A 21,746-nucleotide genomic window follows, 5' to 3' on the forward strand; every position below is an offset into this window, starting at 1 on the left:
AAAAAAAAAAAAAAAAAAAATGTATTACATATAGCCGTTTTGTTCGTGTGAGTACCTTTATATGCATTTTTCCCCCTCTCGATTTTGTGCGTGTATAAAAATCCTCTCGATATTTGTCAAAGCAATTGAATATATAATCGATATTTTTCGTGTTGTCCCGTGTTATACAATAATTCCGCTATTACGAGAAAGCATGAGTGTACCACCAGCCTTGTCTCAAATATTTGTCTGTTAATTATTTTTGTGATTGCATTCGACCCTTTTTAAATACCGTATTTTGCCAGTGCCACAGTTGGATACGTATATACAGGATGTCCCGTAATTGCCATCTCACCGCTTTTAGGCAGGTAGAAGGGGTTATTCTAAGACGAAAAGTTCTATACCACTTTGGAAGATTCGCAATAATTAATGAGATATTAATTAATAAAGATTCGCTAATCAGCGTGCGTCCAGCGTAAGGACAGCCCAGTCTATCGCACCGTAGCGACGGAATGGGAAGAGTTAATAGAATAACATGTACATACATAGACAGCATATAGACTGCGTTTCGGGCAGCGCGTTATTGTATTCCGTCACTACGGCGCGACAGATTGGGCTGTTACGCTGGATGCATGCTGATTAGCGGATCTTTATTAATTAATATCTCGTCAATTATTACGAATCTTCCAAAGTGGTATAGGACTTTTCGTCTTAGAATAATCCCTTCTACCTGCCTATGAGCGGTGAGACAGCAATTACGGAACACCCTGTATATATATATTATACAATTAATTTGTGATTGTGTACACATATTACGATGAATATTTTATCCCATTGTTTGTAATTTTTTTGCTGTTGTGCTGAAGTTTCCGACGAAAACGGGAGAAAATTTTCTCGAACGAGGTTTAAATAAGACGTTACCAAGTGCTAGTTTTGGTACTTGACGCGAATATATCGCACGCGGTTAATTTTCCAAAGTTTTTCTCAAGCTCGCGGGAATCGCGTATCGAAACGATTAAAACTAAACAAACGAGATTTGCAAAACGTTTGTCGATATCTTTGAGAGCTATTTTGAATTCTCAACGTGATATCTCTCACGTTGGCAACAAGCACGTTATTACACGAAACGACAGTACCGCCGTGATGTTTTTGTTCATATCACATTATCGTAGCTTTGTGACGCTTCAAGCTCGCTGGCTTCTTAACGTTGAAGACGCTTTGAAAATACTTGGCCCGAGGCACCTCGCTTCTGACGTCACGCACCGCTAGAGAACAAAAAAATTGGAAAATTAAAAATTCATTACATTTTATGGCGAAAACGACACACACGCGCGCGCGCACACACACACAGGCTACGATATGCGTTTCGTGTGTGTTTGAGCCTCTTTATATTTTCGCGCAAAATATGTTCGATAACTTTGCAATATTAATAATCTTTAAGGAAAAAGAGAGAGAGAGAGAGAGAGAGAGAGAGAGAGAGAGAGAGAGAGAAAGACGACAAGCACAACTCAATGAAAAGATCGAAAGCCTCGACACATTTTGGAAGTTACTGCTATCAATATTGTAAGAAGTTCTCGACAAATAGCCGCGAGTGAGGGTAGAAGAATTCGTAACTTCTCGTCAAGAACGTCGCGCGCGCGCACACACATTCAGGAGGACGAGAAGACGCTCGCGCTAAATATTCGCCGAAATATTTTATATTTACGCGATCTCTCGGCGTCTTTCAACATTTTCCCCCTTATTTTCGGGAACGTGTGATTCACATCATCGCGTCAATTTTTCGAAGATTTTAAGATTCAAAAATTCTCTCGAACGCCGCGTTGTTGTTGCGGTAAAAGATAAATGAAATAACTGCGGCGCGCAGACGGAGCAAAATCCGCGATTTAATCGCGAATGTCGGATTGTATAATATTAATTTCCATAATTATTACCGTACGCTCTTATTCTCATTCTCTGAAATCTTTGTAATTACATTTCCACTATATACGAGCGGGGAATATTGTATTTCGATCAAATAACGTTCGCAAATAAATTTCGCGCGATTGATATTATTAATCTTCGTAATTATATCACGCGCACGCGGAGTTGTTTCTGTCGTTTTTTCTCCATTTTCCACCGCGTATGTGTAGTCTCTCTTTCTCTCTCTCTCTCTCTCTTTCTCTCTCTCTCTGAAATTTAATACTAAATTTTCCGCGCCACTAAAAACTCGACGACGTATATCGAGCGCAGACGGAAGGGAGGAGCGCGTTGATTCGCGCGGAGCGAGTGACATACGAACCGCGAATAAAGTTTATACTCGGGCGGCGTGTATTCGAGCGCGGTTCTCAGCAATCGGACCGCTCGGGCAAATAACGCGAGTCTGTCGTTTCACACGTGGCGTGCCCCCGTTTTTTTTTTCTGTTTTTTTTTTTTTTTGTTTTTTATTTTTCTCCGCTCCGAGCGTGTGTCACACGTGGCCACTTGTGTGCATTTCTCTCTCATCCTCTTTTCCTCCACCTCCACCCTCACCTGCGCCCGGCATTACCTCATTTCGCATTATCGTATTCTCTTGTAGCACTGTAGAGTAGAACATTTGGTTCACTTTGGTAGCGTATTGACCGGGGAAAAATCGCCGGGACAAATCGCCGGGACAATCTCGTATTAACGATCTCGGCGTGTGCCGCTCTTCGTTCTTTCAGCAGTCGACCGGTCAGATTTGGCCTCGCTCTGCCCTGCACGCTCGAGAACAAGGAGAACGCGAGGCCGTACGTCATCAGGGAGGACGCGGACGGCGATTCCGGCGACGGACAGGTCCTCTACAGGGACGACTACGACGACGAGAAAAGTGAGTCTCGCTTTTTTGTTTTTTTTTTTTTTTTTTCCATCAATTTTTCACTTCTTCCTTCCTCCTGGGGTTTATATATATATATATAAAAAAAAAAAAAAAGTTCTTTTCGCGCGCGACGATTCTTTAATTCAATTGTGTATCGATTAAACGACGCGCTGACGCACGTGAATACCGCAAATTATTTATCACTCCGAAATGCAAACACTGAGATTATTATTTAGCAAGCTTGATTAATTGACATCGATATTAATCGCTTCCTCTTTTTCATCGTCAGTTATTACCAAATAGTCTGACGCAGATTGCATGAAAAACACACGTGAAAACCAAGATATAATAGGTGTGTAATAGGTGCAGCGTTACACAAAGCACGTCACGCGTATGCACATTGTGTTGCGTACAGTTTCACGTGTCGCGAGATAATAGAATGATATTTTTTTTTTTGCAACTCGACACTTTCGAGCGCGTACCCGCTCTCTCTCTCTCTCTCTTTCTCTCGAACGATCAATTAGACGAATACAGTAACTTCATTTTGAGTTTTTTTTCGACGCGCAGTCGACATCGTTGTATTACGTGTCTTCAATCAAAGAGAGAGAGAGAGAGAGAGAGAGAAAGATTTATCAATAAAATCCTTTCAGGAAAAATGAATACGTCGCACGACGAGTTTGCGGGGAAAAGCGCGCTTCGAAAATTCTACCATACGTTTTAACTCTTTGAGAACGGACGTTGATATTCCGGGAAAATTTTTGCGATGTCGAAGAAATGTTTATCCGTCCTCAAAAGGGAGTTAAATCGTGTGCGCTCGCACATACACACGCGCGCGAGAGAGAAAGAGAGAGAGAAATAAAAGTGTACATTGATGGATACCGCCTTTTGGTGCGCAAAAGACGTGTTAGGATCATGTTTATTTCACGGGGTTGCCGCGATTTGCCACCGAAATATGAAGTTTTAAACTCCCGTGCGGTTCGAAACGCGAACGGACTTTCGAGCGAATTTCGCAAACAGACTTTCCACCAAGCTTCGTCGTGTGCCCGCGCGACGACGTTCGCGTGTGATGTGTGCGCGCAAGCACACATCGTTCCTTTTTCTTTCTTTCTCGGAAGAATTTGCTCTAAATCTCAAAAATGCGGAAGAAAGGTTGAGTCAGCGCGAATACCGAAAAACTTCACGGAATAAAAAAAAAAAAAAAAAAAAAAAAAAAAAAAAAAAAAAAAAAAAAAAAAAAAAAAGAAAAGAAAAAGACGCGGAGAAAAGTCAAGCAGACACGAACGTTTGCGAAGATTGAGGAAATTAAAAAGCGGAAACTTCGACATGCCGGCGCCAAATCGATTTAAAACATTCTTTTCGCATCAGAACTCCGGATTTATGTTTTTGTTTTATTATTTACGATTATTTATTATTAGATTTGTTTCGACACACCAACGCGAGAGCGCACGAATATTACAAAAACAATCAATCGAAATTAAATTAACTATATATAAAAAACATTTTAATGTGATGTAAAGTGCAACATTCATAAATTGATGGCGCTAACATTTTATTAAACTTTTTATATAAATCACACTATATTATTTTTATTATTTTTATACACTTATTTATGTTTTTCTACGTTCTTCGATTCAATTGTAATTATCATTAATTGTTTTGGTTGTAAGTTGATAGGGTTTTGAGTCAGAGAGCACACGATGGTTGCTGCCTCGCTGTTTGAGTTTTCACTGGCGCCCTTCTTTTAGTTTAAAACGTACTAATATTATGCTTTTGTATTTAGTGTAAACTGCGTTGCGCTCAAAGCTATTATTATTATTATTAGGTATATATTAAATAGTATATATTAGTATATATACATTAATAAATATTAGTTATTATTACAATATATTTACACAAATAGATATTAACTGAATTAGATATTGAATTAATTTATTTAAGAAACATAAATTTTATTTACATTATTGACAAACATATAAATCTATTTACATTAATTGAACTAGATATTAAATTAACTCAATTTATTTAAAAAAAACAAATTTTATTTACACCTTAATTACATAATTAACTAAAAAATAAAAAAAAAGCTTTAAATTACATTTAAGACTGAAATCTGTCTTATATAATTAATTTGCAATTTTTTTTAATAAGTGCGCTGCAGCACGTAGCGGTCTGAGAAAAATAACATTTGATAAACGCGCGTGTGTTTTTTAAAGCGCAATTAAAGTCTGAATGCTTTATTTGTGTGCGCATGTATGTGTGTGTACACTCTTTTGAAGCAAGTTCTTCGCAAAAGAGAGGGAAGAAATTCGTACGATCGCGTGTGTACGCGCGCGCGCGGGGAGAGAAAGAAAATATAATCTCTTAAACGAGCGCGCGCGATTAAAGCGCCGCTACATATAACCCGCTCGCGGATTTAACGCTTTGCGGGAATTATTAGCGTTGATTTTCCCAACGAGAGAAACATATCGCGCCGAGCGCGCGATTACCCAACACACTTTAAATCAACCTTCAGCCACCGAACTAATTATACTCGCATCGGGTGTACGCGGGTGTACGTGTGTGTATCAGCGCGGACACTTAGGAGGTTTATATTAATCCCCGAAGATAGCTGGCAACAGTCAGCTCAGTGTGTTCCCGGTTCTTCGTCCGTTCTTTCCGTCCGCGGATTTGTCGCGCTTGCTCGCGCTTGTTCCTTCGCTCTTTCTCGCTAAAAATCGCTAATAAAACGATCGCGCGAGCGGATAATCCTAAAGTTTATATCTTCTCGAAGTCGTTAAATTCTTCGTAACGTCAGCTTGAAACTCATCATTTTCTCGAGAAAGTGTGTGTGTGTGTGTGTGTGTGTACGCGCGTGCGCGCGCGCGCGCGCGATTGGATATCGCGAGCTATTTCGAATTTCAAGCTCGGCGGTAATTGATTTCGACGATAAGTGTCTTTCGTGATTTTTTACAACGCGAAATGTTCGTTGCAAAAATCAACGGCAATTAATACGTCGAATCGTTCGTGAGATCTCGTCGCGCTTCGACTCGTCAAATTTCGAACGCGCTTCCGCGAGTGATTTCGTGTTTCCAGTAGAAATAGCGATGTCACGATGCTGTCGATATGGACCGCGTCCACGGTGTCGATCGCCCGCGCCTGGATCGAGCCGGTCGAAAACGACGTCGCACCGATGTTACACCGCAGCTTCAGTTGCTCGTCGATCGTGGAGGGTGATTAATAATTGTAACGCGCAAATTCACAGACGCGCATAATCAATTGAAACTCTGCTTCAACAACTCGCGATTAGACGCGTTTCCGTGCTTCAATTCATTCAAAAATTAATTTCTATTCTAGTGCGCGTTTGAGCGTTTGATCATTTCAATTTATTTGGCGAAAAAAAATTTTATCTCAATTTGTTCTTTGAAGTTACATCGTCGCCGCGCGGCTAACCATCCGCATATAATAATAATAATAATAGCGATAAAAAAAATAGCGAATTAAAATGAGCTAAATGTAGAACTCGTCTCGTTCTCTCTATTCGACAGGCCGTTTGGCAGCCAAGATCGCGCGCAAGGAATCGCTTTCGCTGAAACTCGCCCTCAGGCCGGATAGACAGGAACTCATCAACAGGAACATCCTTCAGCTGCAGACAGACAATGAGAGACAGGAGACGAAAGAGGCCATTGGTGCCAAGCTCATCAGGTGAGAGAATTGTCGGGTCTATATAATCGCGTCTATATAATCGCATATAACCCGCGCGCGAATAAAGGGAGAGATTCCTCGCGCGAATATATGCGCATTCATCTTTCATTTTCCAATACACAGAAAGGGGGTGGGGGGATTTCAAAAGAGCTTCTCCAGATTAAATACGTCACAATGTGATTTCAATGTGTTTTATAATTCAAAGTCACGCGTTTGAAAATTTATATGAAATTTTGACAGTTATTTATCGTTTGTTCAATTTTAAACGTCACAAAATTGATCGATTATGTTAAAATTATGACAATTGTTGACGAAATATTGTGGATTTAAGTTTGTTTTAAATTTTTAACTGAAAAACGCGAGTTCAACAATTAATCGATGATATCGAAGAAAAAAAGGAGGAGACTTTGTTCTTTTTTTTTTTTTTTTTGCAATTCAACGGCTTTTTTTTTTTATCCTTGTCGGAAAAACAATTTGTCGTAAAAGTCCGCGCTTCGCCACTGGCGGACGTCGGATTGCGAACTGTAATTTCTAGTTCTTTCCTTTTTTATTGACGTTAATCCGTCACGACTAATCAAGCTCGCACGAAAACGAGCTCAGAATAAAACCAGCCGCGTCTCTCGGAAAGATTATCCACACGGATAGTGGAACGAGCGATCCCAGCGGCGGTTAATCGCGCTTGCTTAGCACAAAGTGGTAGATGTTTCGCGCGTGCCTACCCTCGTAGATTTTTTTTTTTTTTTTTTTTTTTGGTTTTTATCCATTTTCACGAAAAGAGATTAAGGTCGACCAACCTAATCTTTACTGATTTGCGTACTCTGTTCTCGCTTAAATTACAGGCGGCTGAGCATGCGACCGACTCAGGAGGAGCTTGAAGAGAGGAACATTTTGAAAAGTGAGTTTATCGGCTTTTCGTATTCTCCTTTGTCGCAAATAAAACAATCAAAGATTCCGCGAAAAAAAATAAATAAATTGATAATCGCGTTGCGCGTCTTAACCCTCCGTCGGCGGACGCCTTTATATGAGAGTCTTTAAGACCCATGCGATGATTCTGTGAAACTTTATTATGAGTCACAAGTGACCCGGCTCGTCCGCTATCACACAGTCCGCCTTCCGAGGATTAAGAGTAAAAAATCCGACTGTTTAGTTTCTCCCTTGAAAACTCGAATATTATTCCACCGTTAAAACGGACTATTACATATATATATATATATATATATATATATATATATAAGATATTCTTTATCTATATAAGATATTCTTTATATATATATATATATGTATATATATTTCTTTTTCCGATAACTTGAATTAAATGCGCGCGCGCGCGTTTCGCTTAAAATCGAGCGAGCGTCGTACTTAAAGCGGCCACAATGCCTCCCTTTCAGAACAAACCCCCGCCGAGGAGAAGAAGCAAAAGGAGGAGAAGAAACGCTACCTTCTGCGGAAGTTGAGTTTCCGACCGACCGTGGAGGAGCTCAAGGAGAAAAAGGTGATTTCTTTTTTCTTTTTTTCTAACGAAAAAAAAAAAAAAAAAAAAACGTTCCTAAAGCAAGTTCGTAAGTTTTCGTCGATTTTTTCGCGCTACATTGTCTCGGTCGTAATTTTTTAACGTACACATCAAGATTAACCGAGATACAAGAAGAGAGAGATTTTTTTGGACTACAGTCGATATTTTATCGCGTCTCGTTTTACCCGAGGGCGCTACTATTTTCTAGATAGAGGCTTAAACCGCTTATGCGCGATAAAGCTCTTACACGAGATCGAAAAGCGATCCTCCAACGATCCTCTTCTTCTTTTTCCCGCAGATTATCAGGTTCAACGACTATATCGAGGTAACGCAGGCTCACGATTACGACAGAAGAGCCGACAAGCCCTGGACGCGGTTAACTCCGAAAGACAAGGCCGCTATTAGGAAGGAGCTGAACGAGTTCAAGAGTTCGGAGATGGCCGTTCACGAGGACAGCCGACACCTCACTAGGTACACTTGACGTTTTACGAAATATTCGTTAAGCTTTTAATAGAGTCGCTCTTTAAAGAGGAAGTTCGAATCAGAATCATTTTTTCCTCTCGAGTGCTTCGTATGTGTTTTTTTTTTTTTTTTTTTTTTTTTTATAAAACTCGTAGCATCCGAAGAAAAAAACCGTGTTAGAATCTTTGCGTTGGGGTTTCGCAAATTGTCGGAAGTGCATAGAAATATCGCAACGCGCAAAAAACACACACGGCTTAAATCGATCGCATTTTCGATCGCATTTTCGATACGAAGGAGAGCGCTTCGATTTTTTTTTTTTTTTTTGCGACACCGAACGCAGTTAATTAATAATTCTCTTAAAATCGTTCAACGTCTCGATTAACGTCTTGTACTTGGTTCTTTTTCTTCATTGCAGGTTCCATAGGCCATGACAATTGCAATGTGTTGAGGTGCTACAGTGTGGTGCGGGTATAGGTGAAGGTGCAGTGTGGTGGCCTCGCGTTGAGGCTGGTTGAAAAAAAAAAATAAAGAATTGCGGGTATCGTTGCTTCCGGATTAAACAAGGACAAGAGTGCGCGATACTCGTTCGATCGGTGACGGTGAAATTTCTTTGACGTTGTCACGTCGTGTCGTCACTCGTCGTTGTGCTCGCCGAGCACATCCGGCGTTCGCTTCCGTCATCGTCATTCACACACACACACACACACACACATACGCGCGCAAACACACACACACACACGCACGCAGACATACATACACATACACGCACACGCACAAACATCAGCGACGAGCGCCACCACGACGTCAACGAAGATTGTGATAGGGCGATTCGCCGCCCCCCCTGCCCGAAGAGGACCTGGCGGATCGCTCGCCGATTTCTTTTCTTAAGGGTCGTTCACACCCGTGCTTAATCGAACGGTTCTCTTTGCACTTTTTCCGATACCCACCTGACTTTACCCTCCTCATTCTCTTGTATTTTTCAAACATCGACGAATGATCTCGTTGTAGCGCACGCGTCGAAGCGTTTATAAATTCTCTTCAAGGTAATTCTATCGAGATATAATTCTTGCAAATCTCCGCGCGCGGCGAGGATTCTTAACACAAAAATAAATTTATATCCACGCGCGCGCGAGAGAGAGAGTGTCTTCTTCCGCATTTTAAGCATCGTTGAGAAAAAAAATAAAAAAAAAATAAAAAGCTTGATAGTGACGATTTATCCTCGGATCTGCTCTCGAAAAAAAAGCTTGCCGTTGTGAAAATCAAAACCGCTGTACAGTAGGAAAAAAAAAAAAGTAAACTTTTTTATAGAAACGTAGTGTGTTTGTGCTGAATGAGAAGAAATTCAGCGTTTTTAAGAGTATAAGAAGAGGGCGGTAATTTCTAATTACGCGTATTCATATCTCACACGTACTATTCTCTCATACTTCTTCGACGTTTCATGTTGCGAATTTTATAGATCGTTCCTTCGTTTTTATCGCATTGTGTATTGTATTTGGAAAATTGCGCGGAGACGTGTGTGAGAAGAGCGATTGCGAAATTTAATATCACAAACAACGGTCTCGTGCGCGCGGAACACGCACGCATATATGTTCGCGATGCGTGGAACAAAAAAAAAAAAAAAACCATGCGAATCGCGATCGTCTTCACTTATACACGTTCAAGCGAAATTCCTTGGCGAGTGATTCCTTGCGAGCGCGCGTGTGAACACACCCTTAAAAACCATCATTTTTTGCAATCAAGCTAGCTCATCAGTGTCACCTGGCATCATTGTATACGTAAAAAAAAAAACGTTTTCTCAGAGAGCCATCGTATATTAAAAACAAAAACAAAAAATAAAATAAAACAAAACAAAACACAAAAACAAACGCGGATATGTGATATTATCATGTCGAATATCACGCGAAAAGCACACTCGAACCTTTCCGGAATATAATGTACGAATATTCGTAGAAAGGAGGAGAGGGATCGAGAGAGAGAGAAAGAGAGAGAGAGAGAGAGAGAGAGAGAAAGGATGAGAGGATGAGATATACATCACATATTTACAATATTGAGATACAAATCGCGAATAAAACGTCGATGTGAAAAAAGTGAGTTGGATTTTAGTTTTAAAAAATGTTTTTAGCGTTAATTCTATTTTTATACGTTTGACGAGACGCGAAGCATACATATGGAATTTCCGCAAACAAAAAACAAAACAAAAAGAAAAATCATTTCTCGACACACACCCACATATGTAATGTAACCCTCGTTTTTAACGATTAAGCTGTGTTCGGCTCCGATGTCCGAAGATTGTGATGTTTACGATAATTCCATGTTGACGATTTTTAGCGCGGCACGTGCAAGAGATATAATATTTATTGTTCGTAACTCTCAACACTCTGACACACAATCGCGTGCATATATATATACATATATATGTATACATATATAGTTCTTTAAGTCCGCTCGTAATATATATATATATGTATCACGCAGGAAAAAACTAAAAACAAAGAGTTAATATATCTGTTAATCGATGTTCACGCAACAACAATCGGTCGGAATCCTACTTTGACGATGGCAAGTGTTTTTTCTTTCTCTACTGCCAGGTATCACTCTCTCGTGGAGCTGTCTTGAGGAGCAAGCGCTTACGATTGTATTAAACTTAAACAAAGAAAGAAGGGGAAACAAACAAAAAAAAAAAAAAAAGAAAAAAGAAGAAATTAAAATGTGTAAAACTTTTTGCGAGAAAGTCAGAGATGCGTTGTGCAATTAAACTTTGTACAAAAGAAAAAAACTTATACATAGTGTGTATGTTAGTGATTATTATGATTATTATTGTTATCAATATCGCTATAGGAAAAAAAAAACGCTCTGTGGTTCTCTCGTTTCGAGAAAGAAAATTTCAATCGAGCGCGCGCGCGCCTCAATCGCAGCAATGTTAAAAGTAAAATTTATTTAAGAGCGGACGTTAATTGTCGGCCGTGCGTTTCTCCGGTCAGGTCTTGCGAGAGAGATCGAATGTTATATATCTCGCAAGAAACATTTTACGAACAAAGTCTCACTGACAAAACATTTTCATCAAATGCGCGATATATATTTTGGAACAAAAAAAAAAAAAAACGACAAAACCGTTCACTACCAACTTCTTCGTAAGTTGACTCGATAATAAAGATGCGATGTCACGTTACAATCTAGAAGAGTTTATTATCGGATTCATTTGGTATATTCGCTCCGGAAGCTCCCGGGGGAACGCGATCGATAATTATTCTGCTCTTACAAAAGCAATGTTTTGGTGGATCGACAATGAATCATTAGTCTTAAGTTATATAGGTGTCTGTACCAAAAGACGAGGACAAAAAAAAAAAAAAAGAAAAGAATCGAAACACCACACTCGGTGTTGATTAGCGTCGACGATCGACTTTTCAATGTAATCTAAACTCGTTTTTCTTTCTCATCAGAAGCTAGAGATTAAAAGAAATGTGGGGGCGATTCGTGCAAAAATCACCGCGATACGTGCAGCAGCAGCAAATTCGTATATTTAGAGATTTGTAGTTTGATCGAGATGACGAAATCTAAAAAAAAAGAAAAACCCAAAAAAAAAAAAAAAAAAAAAACGACGGAAGAGAGGAGAATAGAAAAAAGCCGAACAGACGTGAGGACACGCGCCTCGATGCGCGATGTCCTGTGTATATTTATCTCTGAAATCTTGTGCATCCACCTCCTCCTCCTCCGTCCCTCGCGCTTATCCTTTTCAAATTATGCGACACCAATCTCCACCCCCCCTCCCCCCACCCCCCAGCATCATTGTTCGTAACTTCGTCATCGATCGTAGTTTTGCCACCACCTTTTTTTTTCGGAATGAAACACGGAACGACACCCCAATCACGTAAAGAGATTGCGAGCCACGATTTTTGCGTGTAAGAGACGCTTTTTGCGTAACCGAGCTTTTCGCGCGCCGCGCAAAAGTCCGCAGCAACTACGGTTAGTAGTAAAGGGAAGGTCGCGTGATCGAGAGTTTTTAAACTTTCCTCTCCTCGTGTAGAAAATCCTAGTTTTTAACGATCGTCCAATGGGGTGAGAGGATCGGTGTGTAACGTGTCGATCTTTCTCTAAACCCGTCGGTGAACTCAGCTGTTCGATATTAATTCGTCAACTTCGAGGTCGTCGAAGGTAAAAAAAAAAAAAAAAAAAAGGACAAAACCTTCGGGAAATACCGCGAAGAAGCACGTCATAAGAAAAAATGTCATAAAATAATTGAGCAGGGAGATTAAAGTGTCTCTCTCGTTCCATTGGTCGAGCGCTGTGGCTACCATGTAGTCGAACAAATATATCCATTTCCGGATTGGACGAATGTGGGCGTGTTACGACGAGTGTGTGTGTGTGTGCGTATGAATATATAAAGAAAGAAAGAGAGATTGCGAACAAATATTTTAGGAAGAGAGTGGTCGAAATTTGAATGGAACATCTCTGTTGACTGAGCCTGTGTCCCGTAGCTACATTCGAGAACGAATCCCTTACGTCAGTTTTGCATAAAGTTTGACAGCAAACTCCCGCTAGTCGCAGATACTAGTTTAGCTCGAAGGAATGGCAGCTATTTCATTGTCGAAACGTCAGTAGTAAATAATAATAATAATAATAATAATAAAAAAAAAAAAAAAAGAAAAACAAGACTACTGTGATTTTACTTTATTTCTCAAATGTTACGTCATTAATAATTTGAGATTCAATTCCAAATGTATTTTGTGAGAAAACAGCGCGATTGTGTGCACGTATATAAGAAAACGCTCTTTAAATTCAAATTTTATTTCCGATTTGAAATTTATATTTATTTTTAATAAATTTATCAAATTGCCGAAACGCGTTTCGATAGAAAATAAAAAAAAATAGTTACAATCAACGCGGCGGTAGCTTCTGTCAGTTTTTTTTTTTTTTTTTTTTATTCCGCATAGAATTTTTCGCTGCTATTAAATATCGAAAACTGTGTATCGTGTCGTGATATTTTTAAATACTACTCTCGCAACTTTACAAATAAGTAATCACATATTATTCGCAATTATTATTCTCACGTAAATAACGATAAAATAATTATTCGCAACATAAGGATTTAGTAACCAGACTTAGATAATTTTAATATTTTATTGTGTGTGTCGGGATGAGAGAGAGAGAGAGAGAAAGAAAGAAAGAGAGAGAGAGAGAAAGAAATGATATTTATTACGTTCGAATCAAATATGAATGACTACTACTGTTAAATAAATTTTACCGTTATTCTTACATATAAATATAAATGTGATGTTCTGGAATGTAGCTTTTGTATCTTCGTATCTGTTCGAAGCGTCCACTCTCTGAGCGTGGAACAAAGGGAAAAACAAAACCACTAGAAATATGATGCGCGAAAACAACGCGTCGAATAATGAATGATTTTTGTGTACATATTAATAATAATAAACAAATATATATATATACATATACATATATATATATATATATCTGCGCGAGTGCATATTGTAATGTAAAACACACCGTGATAGGAGAGCCCGCTGCTACATGCTACACACAATATTATCGCATTGTGCAAAACAGTGAAATATTTATAAAAATACACACAAAATTTTTAGATAAACAGCGCGCTCTGATGCAAAGCAAAAAATACACACTATATATAAATATATAAATATTATACATATATAAATATATACATAGATATATATATATATATATACGAGGCGTACAAGCAGTATGTGCATTTTCCAGCACAGATATATATAGTTGGTATTTTGTGTACAAAACTGAACAAAACAAAAAAACAATATTGTTGGACATTCTCTTTGGAGACGCGCCCGAGCCGCGCGCGCATCTCACACGACGAGGTTTTGGCGAAAAGGAAAAGAGAAATTTTTGCACACACACGTTCGGGGGACGAGCGATCCTCGTTGCAAATCGCATTTGTCGAACGATCGAACAGCGACAAGACGATCGGGCCGATCGACGACGCGGAACGGAACGGAACGGACGCGCGTCACGTACCATCGACCCCGTAGTTATGTACCGCATATATTTCGCCTCATCTGTATGTAATGATATTATCGTCCGAGTTTAGATCGCATTCTCTCTCTCTCTCTCTCTCTCTCTTTCTCTCTTTTTCTCTTTTTTCTCACTCTCTCTCTCTCACTCTCTCTCTCTTTCTCTCTCTCTCTCTCTTTTTCTCTCGTTTATCGCATCCCGCGTTTGACGACGCACGTCCGTTCCCTCTTTCTTCGCGCCCGTCGTGCCCGTTGAAGCGACGTATCGTTTGTTCTGCAAATTTGTAAAAAAAAAAAAAAAGAAAAAAGAGACCGATTTGTCGAGCACGTTTTAAATCCCTCTGAGACTTCAAGACGAATTGTCGATGTCTCCACTTTGACTAATAAAATAAAAAAAAAAAAAAGATTTTGTCTAAGAAAAATCAAGATCTCGTACGAGATTTTTACTTCCCGCGAGGAACAGCGTAGGGATCGCTATGAAATTTTTTGCGCGATTTGCAGAATAGCGGTAGTCCATATAGCGCGGTGGTACATCCGTAGCGGAGTCAGGTTGCAAGACGAAAAAAAAAAAAAAAAAAGAAAGCGGAAGTGAAACTTGTCGTGATCGCTGTGAGTCGCGAGCAGACGAAACGATTCTACTCTTGTATCATAATACCTTACGATAGTGAAGCATTATAATAGTAACGACAGTAAAGAACCATAAGGAATAAATTAGTAATTTAAGAATAATAAATGCGAGAAAAGGGGGAGAAACGCGTGAGAGAAAGAGAGAGAGAGAGAGAGAGAGAGAGAGAGAAAGAGTGGCGGCAACGAACCGGCGGCGGTTCTCCGGCGGAGCTTCTCCACGATGCTGAAGAATCCCGAGGTCACGCAACCGCGCGAGTATATATATATATATACATATATATATATAGGCTTTATAGGGCACTTTTACGTGCGGGATACTCGTTTCGCGCGAATCCTTCGCCGGACCTGGATTTTTGCCAAAGGAAAGACGCGCGAGAGTCTCCTTGTCGTCTTCGGAGGAGAAAAAAGGTCCGTACGAGAAGAATACAAATCGGTGTTGTCCCGAATATCCCGGCATAAGCACACATCCATACACATACACATACACACACACACACACAAGCCTAGGGATTTTTACCAAAAAAAAATGGCTCCACGCCGCACACGCGCGGGCACGGAAGCGGTTTACACGCAATTAAACGTAATTCGAACGCTTCGTTTTAGCTAACGAAGACTTGGCGATTCTTGACAAAGAGCGTGAGTGCGAATGTGGAAAGTGCGCAGTGCTCGGGGAGTTTTCGCGAGAAGCGATTGCTGGCGGCGGACGATCACTCGAAACGCGCGACGGAGCGTTCCGCCGGTTCCGAGTGATCTCCTCTGATCAATTTTAGCGTCTTTTTATTTAATTCTTTTTTTTTTTTTTTTTTGTTTTTCGTTTGTTGATCCGTACCGTGTGTTATTTATCGACGAGAAAAACGTTTCCGAACGCAGCATAGTGTCGGTTCCGTCTCTCGCGAAGGATGATTGTTTTATCGCGTTGTCATTTTTATCTGTTTTTTTTTTTTTTTTTTTTTTTTTTCAATTATCGCGCCTTCAAGGCGCGAAAATTTATTGTTAAGGTGAATTTTAACGGAGGACAAACTGCGTTTCTTCTTTTTTATGCGCGCACGAATAATTATCTCGCGCCGACAACACAGCTCGAGACGATAATTATTCGCGCTTTGCGTCGTCGGCTGCATGACTAATTTTATATTCTTCGTTTCTTAGAAAATATTAATTACCATACATTTGCACGTAATTTTTCTCCGACACAGTTTGTCCGTCGGCTATTTCTTTTCAATGTCGTTTAGAGAAACATTCGGCCAGTGATCGATTACTGACGCGTGTGTTGCGTGGGATGTAATCTGAGAGAGAATAAGTTGTATCATATATATCGAAAGTGAGAGAGAGAGAGAGAGAGAGAGAGAGAGAGAGAAAGAGAGAAAGAGAGAGAGGTCCTCTACATGTAAGAATAATAATGTATATATAATTATTATACACGGTAAACACACTTGAATTAATTGCACTCTTGAAAAGAAGAGCTCCTTTCCCCCGAGAGATCCAATGAAAATTTTAAGACGCAGCACCGAGAACCGGACAAGAAAAAGATGAAAGGAAAGAGCGATGATCCGAAATTTAAGAACGGACATACATATTAAAAAAAAAAAAAAACAAAAAAAACAAAAAAGGAGAAAAAATTGTTCTCGCAATTCATTTCGGAAAAAAAACACTGCGTTTCTTATCCGGATCTATTTTTTTGTTTTTTCGTTGTTAGTTTGTACGCACTACGATTATCGCAATTTATTGTATTATCGACGAGATACTGTAACAAAAAAAAAAATACTGTTAACTATTCTTAAAAAAATTAAAACTTTTGTAAACTGAGACCAAGTGGCGTCGGCAAAGAATTCATTTACTTGCTGCTTTTTTTCCATTTCAGATGTCTGGACGATTCTCACAGCTTCTTATATCATCAGATCCACTTTGCGTGCGCAAATTTATAATTAAATATTTGACAATATTTTCATCCGACTCGGATGAGCTATCTGATAAAATTATGAGAAAGTGTGGAAGAATGGATATTTAAACATCGATCGAGCAACAAGAAAATTCAACACGTCGATAAAATAAATGTTTTTATTCACAGACGTCATTCGATCAAACATTATTGTGTGCACATAAAAGTGTTTTCCTGAGAGAGTCGATATGCTAAATTAAATTGCACTATAAATCATTTTACAAGTAAATCTGTTTTGTAGATAGTATAAAATTTGGCCAAAATTATGTATTCGTCGAGATATAAATTCAATTAACATTCATATATAAAAGATCGATTTTAAATAAAAATTTCGTTTTCTTTAAAAATCTTTTTCTACGACGCGTTGCCATTTTAGAACGTGTACTTGGGAAATATTAAAGACGATACTATACCGTATCGTCATATAACATATGAGATCATTGATGGCTCGATCGCGCGGTTCTGTCACCAGGGAACGACTCGAAGTTTGGAAAGTCGTGGTCAAAGCTCTTCCAGGTTTTTGTTTCTTGTTGTTGTAGTTGTTGCAGATTTTTCAATCCCAAGATCTGGAATGGAGATTCCTAGATGAGACAGACAAAACAGACAATAAACAATTTTTAATTGTCATTCTCGGACAATGATGAAATTATAGCAAAGTGTAAAATATATTTTTGTTAGATTTATAATTTAACTTTTATTATATGAAAGAAAAATAAAGATTAAGAGTATCAGAGAAATTATGCTAGTTTAGTACCGAATCATGAAATTTTAACAAATTATGGAAAAATATCCTTTTCTTTTATCGTTATACGCATAACACCTTTTTCAACATGTAACTTTGAAGATCGTAGCCCATGTAAAAAGCAATTCGCTGAAGGCCTAGAACAGATCGAATCCTCAAACGAGGTTCCGGTTGTAAGAGACGTTCCAGAAGATCCCTCGCCGCCACTGAGAGGTTAGCACTCGCCGGCAGGTTTCCTGGTGAATCAGCGATATTTAAATCGTCCTCGTCGGGCACGACCTCGGACGACACCGTAGACGGATACTATGTAACGAAACAATCGAGAACTCGATAAACACAAGACAAAAAGGTAAACTTCGAAAAAGACAATCGCGAGGAAAAATACAAATAAAATTAAATAACTCAAAAAAATTCTTCTGAGAAGAGAAAACTTTGTAAAATTCGCAAGGGGGGAGGGGGCCTGAGGAATTTCAATCGTATATTTTCGCGTTCGGGATCGAAGACCTCGCGGAAGAAGTTTTCGCCATTTCAAACCGACGGGAGACGCGGGGGAAACCATAAATATTTCCTTTTACGAGAGACGGACCGGTAAACTAGAGAAGCTATTACCAATGTGTGATATTCCGGTCTGTCTAGGCGCGCTCTCTCGTACACGCTCCCGCCGCGGCCAACTACACACAGGTACGTACCGAGGAGGCAGGGTCAACGGCCACTCGCGACCCTCAACCTATTCGCTCGCTCATGTCCCTCCACCGTATGGTACGACCTCACACGACCTCACACACGCGCAAGAGAAGCCTCGCGCGCCAGCTTATATCGTCCTCCCGGCGAGAACGAGCCGCGCGCGAGGATTTCTTCGCGTTGTGCAGCTTTGTGTGTTGGGACTCTCCGCTATTGGGACTCCGCGTTCGTTTCTCGCGCGTGTTGAACGCGCAAAACGGGATCTTATTGCGTTCGCGTTGCGAACTCTTTGTTGCCGCTGCCGGCCGATTGTTGTACGCGACGGCGCGATATAACCGCGCGCGCTAAGCGAACAGCAATATGTTGCACGTGCTTGGCAGAGAAACTCCTTCGCGCTTGCTCCTTCGGAACACACGGAGCGCGGACACAAACACGTGTTGTCCACGTGTTGTGTATCGGAATGCGTCTTGTTTGCAATCTCGCGCGATCCTCACGGACGAGGCGAGGAGACGACGCGACAGCTGTCCTTTTAGAACTCGCTTATGTGAGATTTGTTGTTCGTGTAACACACAACGTGTAATATTACGCGAGAGGCCAAAGATATATGGCCTCTTAAATCGCGTCGCGAGTTCGGAATTCGAAGTCAATGACTCGGACGTTCGAACTTCGGAATTAAATAAATATAAAGCGATGTAAAAAAAAAAAAAAAAAAAAAAAAAAAATACAAGGAGTTGCGAAACTAAATATATATATATATATAACGACAAAAATAAAATTCCGCAAATATATCCGCAAAGTCTTCTTCTCAAGGAAGAAATTTGTGACTCGCGGGATCCCGCTACTAAAAACTTCATTAATTTCTATGTAAATTCGTTCCTCCGCCTCGCGTCTTCGGCAAAAATATGCGCATACTAATGACTGATTAGCCCCGATATTACCGCAACTAATCGTGTGAATTTTTATGTTGTTGTTTACAAGCGCGAGAGAGAGAGAGAAAGAGAGAAAAAGACGAGGACGATCGGTCGGGTCGTTGGACCACGCGAGAATCTGATCAGGATCCGGACGCACGGTGAAACGTAATATCAATTCCGATATATCTCGCCAAAAAAAAAACCTTGACCAAGAGTAACGGTACAGATCTCGTCGTTACGAGATCGCAGATGGATTTTTAGCGCCGTCCATCTCTAACTCTATCTCTCTTCTGCATAGACGAATCGAATTGTCCGCCTGATCGGCGCCGACGTTCGGACACGACGGACGATCGATAGAGTTGAAAGAGCAGACGACGACGAATATAAAATATATTAGCGATTTAATTTTTTATATCCTATTTGAATTTGAAGTTTTATATCTGTTTTATATCCACTAGAATTGTCTGTTTTCATACGTATAATATAACACGTATATGTGTCACATTTTTCAAGATATTTACTACGCTGTAATAAATTTGTTCCAATGTGCGCGTAGACGCGCAGATGAGAGCGTTAACGAGTTCTTGGCACATATATCCTTTAAAATTAAAATATGCGATTTACACCGGATCAAGTTACAATGAGCGCGCGCGACGGTGTTACCGACGTAATTTCGTAAAATTGTACTTCCTGCCACGTGCTCCTGACGACACATCCTACGTACGAGACACGACGCTTGATATTCTCGAAATAGACACCGCGGATGGGATAACTACTACTCATCTCTTTATATGTTATATATACGTCGCAAAAAATAAAAAATAAAAAAGATTTAAAAAACACACCACATACTTAGTGAAAAGGGAAATATAACAAAACTAATTAATTTTTTGTCTCTTTTATCAAAATATACATTAAATAAATGATTTTATACGCAAGATTCGTTCGCTAATTGTGTGCGTAATTAATTTTTAAGGTCAACAGACTCGCACGATGGCGTGTGATGTTTTTCTTCTCGTTTCTTCTCGTTTGTTTTATTCTTTTTTTAACGAAAAAACAACCAAACGGAAAAATACATATATATATATAGACGCGGATACGTACACACATCGTGTTAAATGCAAATAACACGTTCACCCGCAAATCTCTGTTGGCGCACGGCTAATTGTTGAGCAAACTCGAACTTCCGGCTCGATCCAATCGCCGTCGCGAGTACGTTCGTTAACGATGTATACATACCTTTCGCGAATACATACATTTTTTAAAGCCGTGCGCTCTTTTGTCTGGAAAATAATGGCTATCGACAAATTTTTGAACAACTTTATGTTATTCGAAGTGATTGAATTTTTTTTTAATTTTTTTTAACAAAAAAGAGAAAAAGACCATGTTTTAGAACGTATATAATAATCTAACGACCGATGAAAATGCGTCGAATAGAAGAGAAACGCTCGAATACGCCGCGAAGCTTTTCGTGAGAATCTTTTCGCGTCCCACGGAAAAAAAAGTGTTGCGATTATTACAGTAATTAAGGCCGTAAACAGGCCGAGAAAATGAGGCGCAGATTTTCAAATCGCGGTGATTCCGTTAAGCAAGCGTGTGTGTTAATAGGATTGTTTTCTTGCTGTATACATATACGTGTGGGAAAAAAAATTAATTTATCGCGCGTAGCGATAAAGAATTCGAAGATCTTGAAAAATTAACGTTCAAACAATATCGTAACGGAATATAAAAATTAAAAAAAATAAGCTCAGAATATATTTAAAAACCGAGGAAATAGTTTTTTTTTTTTTTTTGCCAATTACGATCGGAAACGTCCTCTTCTTGTTTTAATTAGCAAGAAACGAGAATAACCAATGAGGTTTTGTCTGCGACTGCGGTCTGCGACTCCGTCCGCGTGCGTTCACACGCACATGCACACGCACAAACCGACGCGTCGAGAAGGAGATGCGCCGAGCGGATGTCACGAAACGAAAAGGAAGCTTCAAGGTGGACTTATGTCGTATGTATAATTGCGCTACAGAGTCCCGTATATATATATATATATATATATATATATATATATATATGTGTGTGTATGTATGTGTGTGTATATATATATATATATATATATATATATATATATATATATATACGCGGAGAGAAAAAGAAGAGAGAATAATTGAGAGGACTTGTTGTTTTGTTGAGAGTTTATTCATTCAGTTGAGTTCCGCGCGACCAAAGAATCCGCGAAAGGGGGGGATGCGGGGAGAGGAGGAGAGTAAAACAGCGAGAGCGCCGATTTACACTCGAGAATCGGTAAAACAAAGAAAAAAAAAAAAACGAACGCCGCGAAGGACGGACGGAACAAAGGATCTCTCTTCGCTGTCACGCGCCCGTCACATCTACCCTACGGATTATTCGGGA

General features: G+C 39.7%; 2 protein-coding genes across 9 annotated transcripts in view; one reads left to right on the forward strand and one right to left on the reverse strand.

The window, feature by feature from the left end:
• Positions 1–9,004, forward strand: part of LOC109855930 (phosphatase and actin regulator 2) — a 146,352-nt gene extending 137,348 nt beyond the window's left edge. For all 7 annotated transcript variants that reach the window (XM_020430657.1, XM_020430658.1, XM_020430659.1 and 4 more), the window contains 6 exons: positions 2,658–2,803; positions 6,316–6,472; positions 7,312–7,367; positions 7,861–7,964; positions 8,281–8,453; positions 8,860–9,004. In XM_020430657.1, the coding sequence (XP_020286246.1) occupies positions 2,658–2,803; positions 6,316–6,472; positions 7,312–7,367; positions 7,861–7,964; positions 8,281–8,453; positions 8,860–8,875 (652 nt within the window). In that variant the 3' untranslated portion in view covers positions 8,876–9,004. The remainder of the gene's footprint in view (positions 1–2,657; positions 2,804–6,315; positions 6,473–7,311; positions 7,368–7,860; positions 7,965–8,280; positions 8,454–8,859) is intronic.
• An 8,106-nt stretch (positions 9,005–17,110) lies between these two features.
• Positions 17,111–21,746, reverse strand: part of LOC109855929 (serine/threonine-protein kinase S6KL-like) — a 63,369-nt gene continuing 58,733 nt past the window's right edge. For both annotated transcript variants that reach the window (XM_020430654.1, XM_020430653.1), the window contains 2 exons: positions 17,830–18,054; positions 17,111–17,590 (listed from right to left, as the gene is read on the reverse strand). In XM_020430654.1, coding sequence (XP_020286243.1) covers positions 17,447–17,590; positions 17,830–18,054 — 369 coding nt within the window. In that variant the 3' untranslated portion in view covers positions 17,111–17,446. The remainder of the gene's footprint in view (positions 17,591–17,829; positions 18,055–21,746) is intronic.

This window comes from Pseudomyrmex gracilis, unplaced genomic scaffold (genome assembly GCF_002006095.1).
Source record: "Pseudomyrmex gracilis isolate BER0280 unplaced genomic scaffold, ASM200609v1 scaffold_102, whole genome shotgun sequence".
Lineage (NCBI taxonomy): Eukaryota > Metazoa > Arthropoda > Insecta > Hymenoptera > Formicidae > Pseudomyrmex > Pseudomyrmex gracilis.